General features: G+C 42.6%; 1 protein-coding gene across 3 annotated transcripts in view; it reads left to right on the top strand.

Moving 5' to 3' along the window:
* Nucleotides 1–1,237: 1,237 nt before the first annotated feature.
* The window catches only part of LOC143486715 (butyrophilin-like protein 2), a 54,685-nt gene continuing 43,139 nt past the window's right edge, over nt 1,238–12,783 (top strand). The window contains exons 1-5 of one of the 3 annotated variants that reach the window (XM_076986079.1): nt 1,238–1,445; nt 3,590–3,635; nt 9,012–9,365; nt 9,617–9,792; nt 12,572–12,671. In XM_076986079.1, the coding sequence (XP_076842194.1) occupies nt 3,590–3,635; nt 9,012–9,365; nt 9,617–9,792; nt 12,572–12,671 (676 nt within the window). In that variant the 5' untranslated portion in view covers nt 1,238–1,445. The remainder of the gene's footprint in view (nt 1,446–3,589; nt 3,636–9,011; nt 9,366–9,616; nt 9,793–12,571; nt 12,672–12,783) is intronic. The other 2 variants (XM_076986080.1, XM_076986081.1) reach the window with 2 other exon arrangements.

Raw genomic sequence — 12,783 nt, 5'->3', positions numbered from 1 at the left:
CGTAACCCCTGAGCCGCGTCAAGCTGCGTTTATACATGATGCATCGCGACCGGCGCAAGGTTCACACGCTGAAAATGACCTGTCCCATATCACCCAAACAAAATGGTAATAAAATACAAATGGGGGTGGCGATCATGATTTGTTGACGTGGGGTGGGGGGGAGTTGGACTGTGGGGGGTTGCGAACGTAATTTGTTGACCGGGGGGGCCGGTACAAATTAATTAAAGGGCCGAATCTAGCCCTGGTTCACACTGTTCCGCAGACATTTTAAACATCCGGGGCTTATAAAAACCAAACAGGCATTAAAACGACAGGCTTAAAAAGGTTCATTTCTTCCAATTGCTTGCGTCCCACCTGCAATACCCATGCGCCCCACACTTTGAGAAATGCTGCACTAAAGACATACGCTGTTTGCTGTGTTTCAGCGATATGCCTAGACGTTCATGCAAACGCGCGATACAGATATTAACCAGGTGTCCAAGCCCAACACAGTTATTAACCTTACCTCACCTAACACAGATATTAACCAGGTGTCCAACCCCAACACAGTTATTAACTTCACCTCACCTAACACAGATATTAACCAGATGTCCAACCCCAACACAGTTATTAACCTCACCTCACCTAACACTGATATTAACCAGGTGTCCAACACCAACACAGTTATTAACCTCACCTCACCTAACACAGATATTAACCAGGTGTCCAACACCAAGCGTGTACAGAAGATCAAACGGTCACCAAGACCAGACAGTAGGTAATTGTGTATATTCCTATTGTACATGTATTATACAGGACACATTACTGGCTGATACATTACACTGTCACTTTAAACATCGTCAGACGAACAGTGTACAGATTAAACCGGGCGTGTTACGTTATGAGCCGATTTAAACGCACGTGTTTACTGATCTAGTTTCGTTTCAACACCTGGTTTGTAGGTCTAAGTCACTACGTTAACAAACAAAACTTTATTTTGATATTCTGCGGTTTGTTTCCAATAGAAATTATTCATACATCGATCAATTAAAGTATTTTATGGTTGTCACGCATAACTGAATTATTTTCTTCTCCAAATATATTCAGAAATGTTTTAATATTTAGCATATAAATAAGCTATATCCTTACATCCTTACATTTTCTGACATTATTTAGTGACTGTGTAACTGCATTATTCACCTATTCTTTGGATTAAACGCCTCATCACAAGACACACTGCGAGTTGCACAACGTAGCTATCATCTACATGAGCAGCCCAGACCTGTATCTGCTCCATATGCATCTGACACCAGCGGCGTCTCACAGTACGGAAACGCATGAGGCATTAAACCATCCGGGTGTGGAGCGGATAACTAGCGCTTATTCCTGCAGAGGAGGCACGTCGTGGTTACAGCGTTACAAGACTCGTTATTGAGCAGTACCGTTGAAGCAGTGGTACATTTAAAGTGAGTTCGCCTTCACTATTTATAATTAATTTAATAAATTACAAACGGTCGTTTTCCTCAATCGATACAAAACAAAACTGGCGGTTAATACCACGGGTGCGTCGGTTCTGATGCCTGCTGTCTTGTTTCTGTGGGTCTAGATTAGACATTCTGATAATTCAGTGAATAACAGGATGTGGGTTAAAGAGAACAGCTCAAATTACACCAAAAACACGCGAGCTGATTCTGGATTTATTTTAGGATGTCTGTAGTTTAACCTACAGTGTCTACATATTAAATAGTGTCTATATAGTGTCTACATATAAAACTGGATCACAATTCAATTTATTCAAGAGTTATAAACGAAACATTGTAAAATCTTCAGGAAAATGTAAACTTTAATTAAACTCTTTCGTGCGCTATTCATCATTATGTGGGGTTTTTTGGGTTATATATATTCCTTTAGCGCATCGCCTCGTGGAAGGTTTGCGCGTTCACACGTTTGCGCGCTTCCTGTTGAACGTGGTTTCATTTCTTCCTTTGATCCTTCTGAAGGTACTGAATAGTGAAACGGGCATTTTGGACCTTACGTAGACAGCGTTCGACATTTAAACGATTTGTTTTGCAATTTATTGACACAGTAATAACTATTGGCGCACCTGTGTTATATTAAACGGATTTGTGACAGGCTAAATACCCTTATTATGAGAAGTGATGGGGAGTCTGTTTTGTGTTATGTGTTGTCTTAACCCAACGTTTATGTACTTAATTTAGTTTTTTCATGTGTAAAGTCATATAGTCATTACTCACTTTACTGGTTTATGAACATCATGCTTTCACAACTATACTTTCACTACTGATCAGATAGGAGCCCCTGCCAGTCACTACTGTACTGATCAGATAGGAGCCCCTCCCAGCTGCTATACTGGCCAGAGCCCCTCCCTGCGACACTGCACTACTCTGCAGTCTTTCTGCGGGGCTCGTAACACAGCCAACCTCTCCTGTTGCTGCCCCCTGCTGGAGGCCAACGGCACTGCTGGATGGTTATCCGCTTGTGCACGCGGCCGTTATGTCAGCACTACTCAGCACTACCCGATCACCTGCCCAGCAGGGTGTGAGGGGCTTCAGGTGCATCAGTGCTGCTCTGCCCTGGGGTGATCTGGGGCCTGGGGTGATGAATGAATGAATGTTTAACTTATATAGCGCCTTTTTAGATGCTTTTTTTTTAGACCCAATGTCGCTTTACAATTTTAACACAGGGACAACTCTTACACAACCAATCACACACCAGCGAGAAGCAGCAGCCAATCACACACAGCGTACTCTCTACCGGGATCCACACCCCCTGGGGGACTGAATGGGGTGCAGGAAGGGGAGAGAGGACAGACCCTAGTGACAGAGCACCATCCACCACTGGGCATACACACACACACACACACACACACACACACACACACACACACACACACACACACACACACACACTCTCAGACAACTGCTTTTATTGAACAGAAAAACACAGATACACAGACACACTCAGGGAGAATTTGTCAGGGAATCAGGGAATGCCAATTTACCTAACCTCTGATTTTGGACTGTGAGAGGAAACCGGAGACCCTGGAGGAAACACACACAGACACGGGGAGAACATGGAAACTCCACTCAGATAGAGACTTGAACCCAAGACCCCCCCCAGGCGTGACTGTGTGTAGATCTGGTCCAGTTTGTGTGTGTCCGCCCTTGTGTGTGTGTGGTTGTTAATGTTTAGATGTTCACCTCCATAAGTCATCTCACCTATTCCTTGTTTCGTTGCACCTGTTATGTGTTATCGTTTCTATGTGTGTCACATCTTTCTTCTTTGTCTGCTCTTGTGTCTTTTATTGACACTTGTGACCCGTGTAATGTTTGTTAGCACTATTGCGCTTTCTAAATAAAAACTTAAGCTACGTTGTGTCGTCCCGGCTTCCTGCATAATCCCTCACGACGTCACAGGCTCAGTTATATTTACAGAGGATTTGATTTCATCAAATACACTTTAGATAAAGTTTAAAAATTCTAGAAAGCAAGTCTTTCACTTAGGGATGAACTGATACAGTTGCCTTGCGTGTTAAATTTAAGAGTGAGTTTTAATGTAAATTGATATTCTAACTTGTTCTCTTACACAGATGGAGGGTGTTGTGATGATTCTGCTCCTCCACTGGTCTCTCTCAGGTACTGTAACCTGTGAAATAACATCAAAGTAAAGCCTCTAAACAGGAAGAATATATAAATGTTTGTACAGGTGCTGGTCTTAAAATTAGAATATGAAAAAGTTGATTTATTTCAGTAATTCCATTCAAAAGATATCTTAGAAAATTAGAATATTGTGAAAAGATTCAATATTGAAGAAACCTGGTGCCAGAAACCAGAACCACTTACACAGATGAGACGAACGCTAAAACAAAGAGTTTTTGACAATGTAACAGAACACAAAGCATAAACCAGGACGTACTAAGAATGAACATAGAATACACTTTTACGAATAACCAAAGTCAAAATACACAAAGGACATGGAAGCGACACTGACCATTATGAGAGCAAATATTCACAGGGTTTTAAACATTTAAGCTAGATCGCAACAACCAGATCACAACCACAATAACCCACGATCAGAACACAGAAAACCAGGAACTTAATACCAGAAATAATGAGACAAACTAGAAACAGCTGAGATGGCAAACGAAGGCAGAAATATTCAAGGAAGGTGTGGCGGACTGGAGGGGGCGGAGCCAAGCGTGACAATTGAAGACACCTGGTGCCATACTCTCAACAGCCAATTAACTCAAAACACCTGAAAAGTCCGTTAAATGGTGTCTCGGTCTAGTTCTGTAGGCTACACAGTCATGGGGAAGACAACCATTGACACCTTATAAGCTGGGCAAGACACAAAAGGTCATTAGTAAAGAGGTTGTTCTCAGAGCTCTGTGTCCAAGCACATCAATAGAGAGGAGAACAGAAGAATACAAAACCTATTAAAATGTGGGGGAGATTCACAATGACTGGACTGCAGCTGGAGTCAGTGCTTCAAGAACCACAGACAGACGTATGTAAGATGTGGGGTTCAGCTGTCACCACACACAGACGTATGTAAGATGTGAGGTTCAGCTGTCACCACACACAGACGTATGTAAGATGTGGGGTTCAGCTGTCACATTCCTTGAGTCAACCACTCTTGAACAAGAGACAGAAGTGTCTCGCCTGGACTAAAGACAAATAGAACTGGACTGCTGCTGAGGAGTTCAAAGTTCTGTTCTCTGATGAAAGTACATTTGCATTTTCTACGGAAATCAAGGTCACAGTCTGGAGGAAGAGAGGAGAGGCAGATTTCACATGGCTTGAGGTCCAGTGTAAAGTTTCCACAGACAGTGATGGTTTGGGGTGCCATGTCCATCAAACTGACTCCACACCACATAGTCTTGAGGGCAGTACATGCTCAAACCTCCTTTGGCCCTGATGAAAAACACCCACGAAAGTAACTAATGAAACCGAATAATGTCCATTTAAATCAACACACAAGTACATTACCAGACCAAAGGCCGTAGTTCTCAGTGTAAATGCTGGTGTGTCTTATCTCTGTGGATCAGAGGGAGAATGCTGTTCTCAGTTTGTGTGCTCATGTAATTTGTTAAGTGTGTTCAGACACACTGTGTTCAGGCCCAAAGGTGATGTAGTCATGTCTGCGTAACACAGCGTGCAGCTTTAGTTCTGTGAAGCACTGATAGAGTGACACCAGCACTTGGTCTAAAGCAGGGATGGGCAACTTCCATGACAAAGAGGGCCAAAATTTTTTCAGCACTATTATTGGAGAGCCACATGACCACGCACTTCAAATAATTGGATATGAAGGACACTACAAATTATTCTCAATAAGAACACATTTTAAATGAATTCAGATCTGTATGTTTATTGCACCAACATACATCTATTTTCTGTATATAAATGCATTAACATGTCCTTAATAAGGAACAAAGACAAAACATTTGCTTAATTAAAAAGTGCAAAAAGGAGAAGAAGTGTAACGCGTAGCGCGCTGCGGAGCGAGGAGGCGGATACAAACGCTGAGAAGAGCGAGATTTAATAAGGGGAATTCCATAGGCGAAGTCGTTTGTACAGGCACGGGTCAAAACGGGAGAGCCGACCAAGTGGTCAACAGGACAGGCAGGAGTCGTAACAGGAGAGCCATTCACAACGGAGAAACACAACGGAGACGGAAAATACCAGAACAGCGATGACAGATAATCCACAAAACCGAACAAACCACAAATAACCGACAACGGGCGAAACACAGAGATACAAGTACACAGGACTAAACTAGACACAACTGAACACAATAACGACACGGGCGTGGCAGACAGAGGGAAACCAGGACAACAGACACGCAGGGCGGGATAACCGGGCAAGGAACAACACCGACACGGGAGAGGGGGGCGTAGCCCTACGTGACAAGAACAAAAAAGTCCTGCTCTATCGTTTTTTTATTATTAAATTATTATTGATCTATTTGCACATGGCCGCACACGGCCCTCGTCCTCACTCAGTGCGGCCCACGGGCCGCCAGTTGCCCATCCCTGGTCTAAAGGTTCATAAGTGAGTTACCACCCGGTTTAAGATCCATGTTCTTCTACAGGTGACTGTGGGGATTTGACATGTTTAACTCTGTACAGCAGTAACTCCAAGATTCAGGGTCATAATCCCATTCACACACTGAAAAGGTCCCGACCTCACAAGAGTCTAAGACATGCTTCAGAGTGTTTTTTAATAGAGCCCTGAATCCCAACTTTCCCCTAACACCAGGGGCACAAGCTACTAAACACACCTGGGAAAATGACTTGGACATGTTGACTGATGATCTACACTGGCAGAAAGTGTGGACCAATGTCATCGATGTTTCTATCTATCAATTTCCTCAGTTCCACCTGTTCCACATGAACTTTACCAAATACATCAGAAAGCTTCTCAAATGGAATTGTTAACTCTACATCATAAATTTAAAAACACTGTTAAAACAATAATGCTTGAAAGTTTGAGCGAAATGTAACAAACGAGAGACACAGACCAGCAGAAGAAGGTCATTATTATTATATACTGGGCATGGACTTCACACTTAAAGTTTTGTTTATTTATCTGTATCCATATTGGATCTGTGCAGTTCTCTGTGCTGTGACAATGTCAACTAGAAAACATTAACTAATGAACTCATTAGTTAATAAAATAATAATTAAATAATAATATAATAATGAACTGAAAATAACTAATGTTGTCCACACATTCCTGTGACACCGCATGCGTAAACATGAGGTGGACACATGTGCCTTTATCATACATGGACATACATGTAACTAACGTAATTTACTAACTTAACCGAAGACAGATAAACAACACGTGATTGACGAGGCATACTTTAAGATTTAGACAAACAACTAAATGAAAACACAAAATCTTAAACAAACAAGAATATACAAACCGATAAACAAGACAACTGAGCAAGCTAACACCTTTACTACTAGCATACGACATACATCACTCATTCCTACAGAGATCAGATCAAACAACGAACCATAAAGGTTAACAAGCCGTACAAGGGACAATACATGAAACAAACCTGAGCTAAACACAAGGTAGACATTCACAACGACAGCCACTCACACAATCAACACAAACACAACAACATAAAACCCAAAGTATTCCTTTACACAATTTTTTAAAATCATGGAGGCTTGCTGAAACACAACTGCAGAACCCTGAGGGTAAACACACAGACTAGTATATATACTATTGTTGGGAATTTTCTTCTCCGACCCAGACGGGCCCCAACACCGCCCCGATGAACCGACTGGTTTTTGACTGAGTGGTCCAAGCAAAGTCTCGACAACAAAAGTTCTTTTAAAATGATTTATATAGAATATAATTGAATGCAATATAATAGAAGTATACGTGGTACAAACTCTTCAGTGCACTGGTGCTAGTTGCCTAGGAATCTACCTAACCCAAGTGGATCTCAGCAGTGTCCAAGCGAAAAGCCTCTCGTGCTGGGCGATGTCCTTTCTTTCATACTCTCTGTCCATAAGTTTCGAATTGTTAAGTTTCGATAACTCCCCAATCCTGGCTGCTCTCCATGGAAAATCACCTGCTCCTCTTCTCCCAGCCTGTGTGCCTGGTTATCTAAAAACTGCTTGCTACACATCCTGCACTGAATAGGCCCCTTCTGTTCTCCTCAAGGCCACTGAGGCCTCCTTACTCCTGCTTTCCCACAGTCTTCCTGAAAAACACTAAATTGACACATCAAGTTATTAGCCTTTAATTTTCTTTTTTCCAACACTATATATACAGACCAAACAGAGACGAGCTAACACAGAACAGCTAGGGGCTACGAACCACAAGGGGGATGTCTATGGAAGCAAATCCATATCACCAAGGGTTGAAATCACAGGCAAAAAATTCACATACATAATTTCAGTGCAAAAAGTGTCAGCGCTAGAAGTTCAAAGGAATTTCTTCCATAGGGGAAAGATGTAGGATGGACAAAACAGAGGGGGCGGGCCAAGTGCGACAATTCCACATTAAATATTTTACATATATTAACAATAGAAGCTCTAAATAATTAAAAATAATTTAGCAAATATATATATATATATATATATATATATATACACACACACACATCTTACTAAAAGTTTGAATTTAAATTGAAATGTAACTGTTACGCCTCGCCGCCGCTCTCGGCGGTGACGCGTTGGTTTAAACGTGGTGAGGACTCAAACGCGACCCGATAAAACAAACGGCAAAAAACAGCCAAATGAAACCTCCGCGAATGCGGGAAATAATGAAAACAAAAACCCCAGAGGGAAACAACAGAAAGACAACACGGAGAAGCTCGACGTGTGTAAAGACCAGGTAAGTAAAAACAAACAAAAAACACGCGGAAAGAAATACAACGCGTCCAAAAAAGAAAATGGGAAAAACGAAAAGTACACAGAGGCAAACTCGACGTGTCAGAGGGGAAGGGAAAAAATAAGAAACAAAAGAGGAAGCTATGGTAACAAGACCAATAGCTTCTACCTGGTTACCTGCCAGTCTGTTAACCAGAACACTGGAGAACAAACCAACAAAGAACAAAGAGGGAAAAGACAGAAGGAAACAAAAAACAACCTGAGAACACTCAGGGTAGAAACAGGAGAACTGGAGAAACGAGAGATAGTCCGGAGACGAGAGAAAACTGGCTTGGGCTGTGTGTGCATAGAACAACAAACAACTTCAGCAATGAGTTGCTGAAGTCGTTTGTCTTAAAAAGGCTGTAGAACAGGTGCAACCTATCGGGCTTGATTGCCCCTGGTTACAGCTCGCGGGCTCCGCCTAGTGGCAGCAGGAGTCACGTGCCTGGGTCGAACCCTGACAGTAACACTCAGCATTTGACATGTTCAGCCAGGTCTTACAAGACTGTGTGGAGTATCTGAGTATGTGTGTGTGGTGTACAGTGAGTGTATTTGTGGAGTAACTGTGTGGTGTACAGTGAGTAAACGTTCATCATGGTGGTGTTTCTCCTTACAGGAGCTCAGCAGTTTGATCTGGAGGGTGGAGGTGTTGTTGTTGCTGCTGCTGGTTCTGACGTCACTCTGCCGTGTTCACTCAAAAACCAGCAGAGTGCTGTGGACATGGAAGTGGAGTGGACCAGACCAGACCTGAAGAACCAAATAGTGCATCACTATAAGAATAAACAAGACCAGACAGACAAGCTGGATCCTTCATACAAAAACAGAACATCTCTATTTAAAGAGGAACTACAGCAGGGCAACACCTCACTGCTACTGAAGAAAGTTCAAGAGTCTGATGGAGGACAGTACAAGTGTTTAGTTCAGAGCACTGGCGCCTTTGATGAGATCACCATTAATCTCACTGTTGAAGGTAAGACACATTCATGTGTGCTTTATTCACACATATCCAACATTACACTGTTCAAATCAGAGTAAAAGTTATGTTTATATGTTTATATTAAAACTGATGTTTATATTTTAATACGTGTACACAACAGAGGAAGTAAAACACATTACTGCTTCCTGGTTAAAGGATCTTTAGGGCTCTGTGTGTCATCAGAACATGATTCCTGTTTCTCATGTGTACAGTACTGAGTTGTTTTATGATCTCCTAATACACAGCTATTGGAACACCTCCAGAGATCTTTGTGTTGAGCACTGATGGCTCAGGAGGGATCAGCCTACTGTGTGAAACTACAGGCTGGAATCCCAAACCTGAGCTACGTGTGTTGGACAGTAAAGGAGTAGAACTGTCTGGTGAACATAAGAAGTCTCAGAGAGCTGGAGTGGGCTTTAACCCTTTATAGCAGAGCCCAAACCAGCTTCCCCTCACCACCATTAACCCGCTCTTCTCTTACGTAAAACACACTGCGATTATCACCCATGTTCTGTTCTGTTATCTACCACATTAAAAAACCAGTTTTGTCACCTACAACTACTATTTACTATATAGATGACAGATATAAAACCTTATAAATAATAAATTAAATAAAACGTCATGGGAGTGTCGCAAAAATAAAGCGTTCGTCGTGGTTTTGCTGGTCAATACTGATGACACCAGTATCCTCCACAAATCCCAAAGAATCTCCTCCCTTCTTCTCTGGGAGGAGTGGTGACATCACACTGTTCCCTGTCAATCAGAGCTACAGTATCCAATCACGTGTGTCTATGTGCTCGCGCGAGCGTGACCTCTGAGGTCAGCTGCACCTGTTCAACCACGTGTGAGAAATGTGAGTGTCTCGTGGTCAGCACGATCTTGCCCACACATCGTTAATTTTGTGTTGGGGTAGCTGTGTTCTGACGAGAGAGCGAAGTAGAGGTGGTCAATGGAAGCTGGCAATAACAACTAAATGAAAACATGATGAACAATTACAAGATGGACAATCTGAAAAATATCATTAATAATACTAATAAGCTAATAGTTATAGCTAATGTAAGCTAATAATCCGATTTTGAATGCCATCTAGGTCCAACTTCGTTCATAAACAGCCGTTCAACAAACATGCTGCGTTTATCTGAAGCAGAGTCAGTCTTATTTAACTGTTTATCAGTATAGTAAAACATACTACATGGGTGTGGAACCGGAATAAAATCCCCATGCGTGCACGGGTTATAAAGGGAATACACACAGGTGCACAGCACGCATTATGCAGACAATCAAGGGCTCTTATTGCATGTCTCACAACACAAAGCATCATAGTGAACTAGCTCGTCACCGTTTTACCACAGGAAGAAGACAACGAGCCGTTTATATGATTATGAACAGACCAGGTTGATTAAGGCATGAAGCTAAGAGTGAAACCCAATTATATCTTTACCTTCTGCGTGCGTTATGTTTGTAAGACTTATTTTACCTCACAGAGTTGGAAAGTGAGAAATAGGATTACCTACGCATACCGGCAAGTGCGCATGCATCAGGACTACCGGAGATAAAGATGAACGTTTGGCGCGTTTCACCTGCGAGCGCTTCACAGACCTTAATTATAGTCTGGATCCGAAATGCCGTACTTAAGCAGTAGACACTAGATTTATACGCAGTACGTTCTGCTCGACCGTTAAAGGAGTGCGTTCTTTCAGTAGGTGACTGGGCAGTTTTCATAACCTCGGACATACAGTACTACCTGTTAGTGATGTGTCGTTCGCGAACGATCCGGCTCTAAGAGCCGGCTCTTTGAAGTGAACGATTGGAACCGGCTCCACAATGGGAGCCGTTTTAGGATCCTATTTGGGAGCCGCTTTTTCCTTCAGTATTGCGCTTGTGCTCTGCAAGTGCCACAGTGCCAGTTTTTTCCAACATCGTTTTTATTTGTCCTTCGGTGCCTCGCTGTCTCTCCCTCTCCTTGCGCGTATTGCTCGGTTTCTGCCAGTGGTAGAGCATAATTGGCGCGTCGCGACCAGCGCGAGGGTCCGTGCGCCGAAAATGACGCAATCGCGGTGGCTCCGCCCCTGCGTGAGGACCCCCGTGCGAAGCGAGGTCGTGCACCTCTTCAGCGCAATGAACAAAGTTATGTATGCCGGGTTCATACACCTTTACAAGGTGGAATTCAAGCACTTGTACGTCACTTGCCATTTTCAATATTTCCCAGCACCTTAAACTTAAATATTTATACATGTACTCGAAATTATTCGAAATAATTCGCTTTTTTATCACATCGATTCAGTCAGAAATCTATTTGTTGTGAAACAAAATACAGTTACATTTTCAAGTACTTTAGCACTTTTCAAACCTGGAGCACAATGCAACATTAATTTTCGTCAGGTAAATGTTCCTTCCCCTGTTTTTGAGGGGTGTTTCTTTACACTACCACATATCGTTTCGGACAACACTGCAAAGAACTTCTCCACTGCCCGCATGTCAAGCGTGTGCTCCACACATCTGACCAATCACACGCAGCTTTCAGTTAATAATGTGGTGGGAAAACACTGAAAGAAAAAGTCTCCACTTTTTTTGTGGAAACGGCAGGCAATTGGCCAAGCTGTATTGCGTTCTATTTTGTGATAATTTAATAATTGGTTATAATAAAACTTTTATTTATAAAGCATTGTTATGCAGCATTTTTACTTAACAATGTCAATAATGAAACAAAATGTTATAAAATTAGGTTTAAGCTATTAATTAATTAATAATGTTAAAAATATATATGGGGAGCCGTTTGGGAGCCGAAAAGAGCCGGCTCTCCACAGTAAGAAGAGCCATTAGAGCCGCATCTCAAAATAGAGCCGAAAATCCCATCACTACTACCTGTTATCTCGTACTGCTTGTGTGTAATGAATACGAGGGACGTTCGGCATTTCGGATTAAGCCATAGTCTTCATCCCAAGATTATAGTGTTATTTTCTCCAGAGGTCCACTGAGGCCCTCGTGTGGTTTTCCTCACTTGTGGTCTCGCACTGGTATAACACGGTTGCACACGAGAAGCTCAAATACACGCGGACACGTGTCCCTAGCGCGAGCGTGCGCGTGCTCTTCCAGGTGGCTTTATTGTAGGTTCCGAGTAAACTTCTTTATGTTAATTGGAAACACGCGATTGGTCGCTGGCGGAACGACCACTAGGGGGCTCGCGCAGACAAGTTAACGTGAGTCTCGACGTCACTGCGCACAAGAATGCCACCGACACCGTCACCTGCAAAATGACTTGGAGGGATAGCCAACGGGAGACACAGATGGACATTACCGGTAAGAGAAACGTCATGTTAAAGTGTCCTGCTGTGTTGTGGGATGTCAAAACTGAAAAAAACAGTGTACGAATCACCAGTGCAGTGCTTAGAGTTTATTTAAAATGATCTAA

The sequence above is a fragment of the Brachyhypopomus gauderio genome, unplaced genomic scaffold, assembly GCF_052324685.1.
Source record: "Brachyhypopomus gauderio isolate BG-103 unplaced genomic scaffold, BGAUD_0.2 sc45, whole genome shotgun sequence".
In the NCBI taxonomy this organism is placed as follows: domain Eukaryota; kingdom Metazoa; phylum Chordata; class Actinopteri; order Gymnotiformes; family Hypopomidae; genus Brachyhypopomus; species Brachyhypopomus gauderio.
The sequence above is the reverse complement of the archived record's forward strand: the minus strand, read 5'-3'. Positions and strand labels throughout refer to the sequence as shown.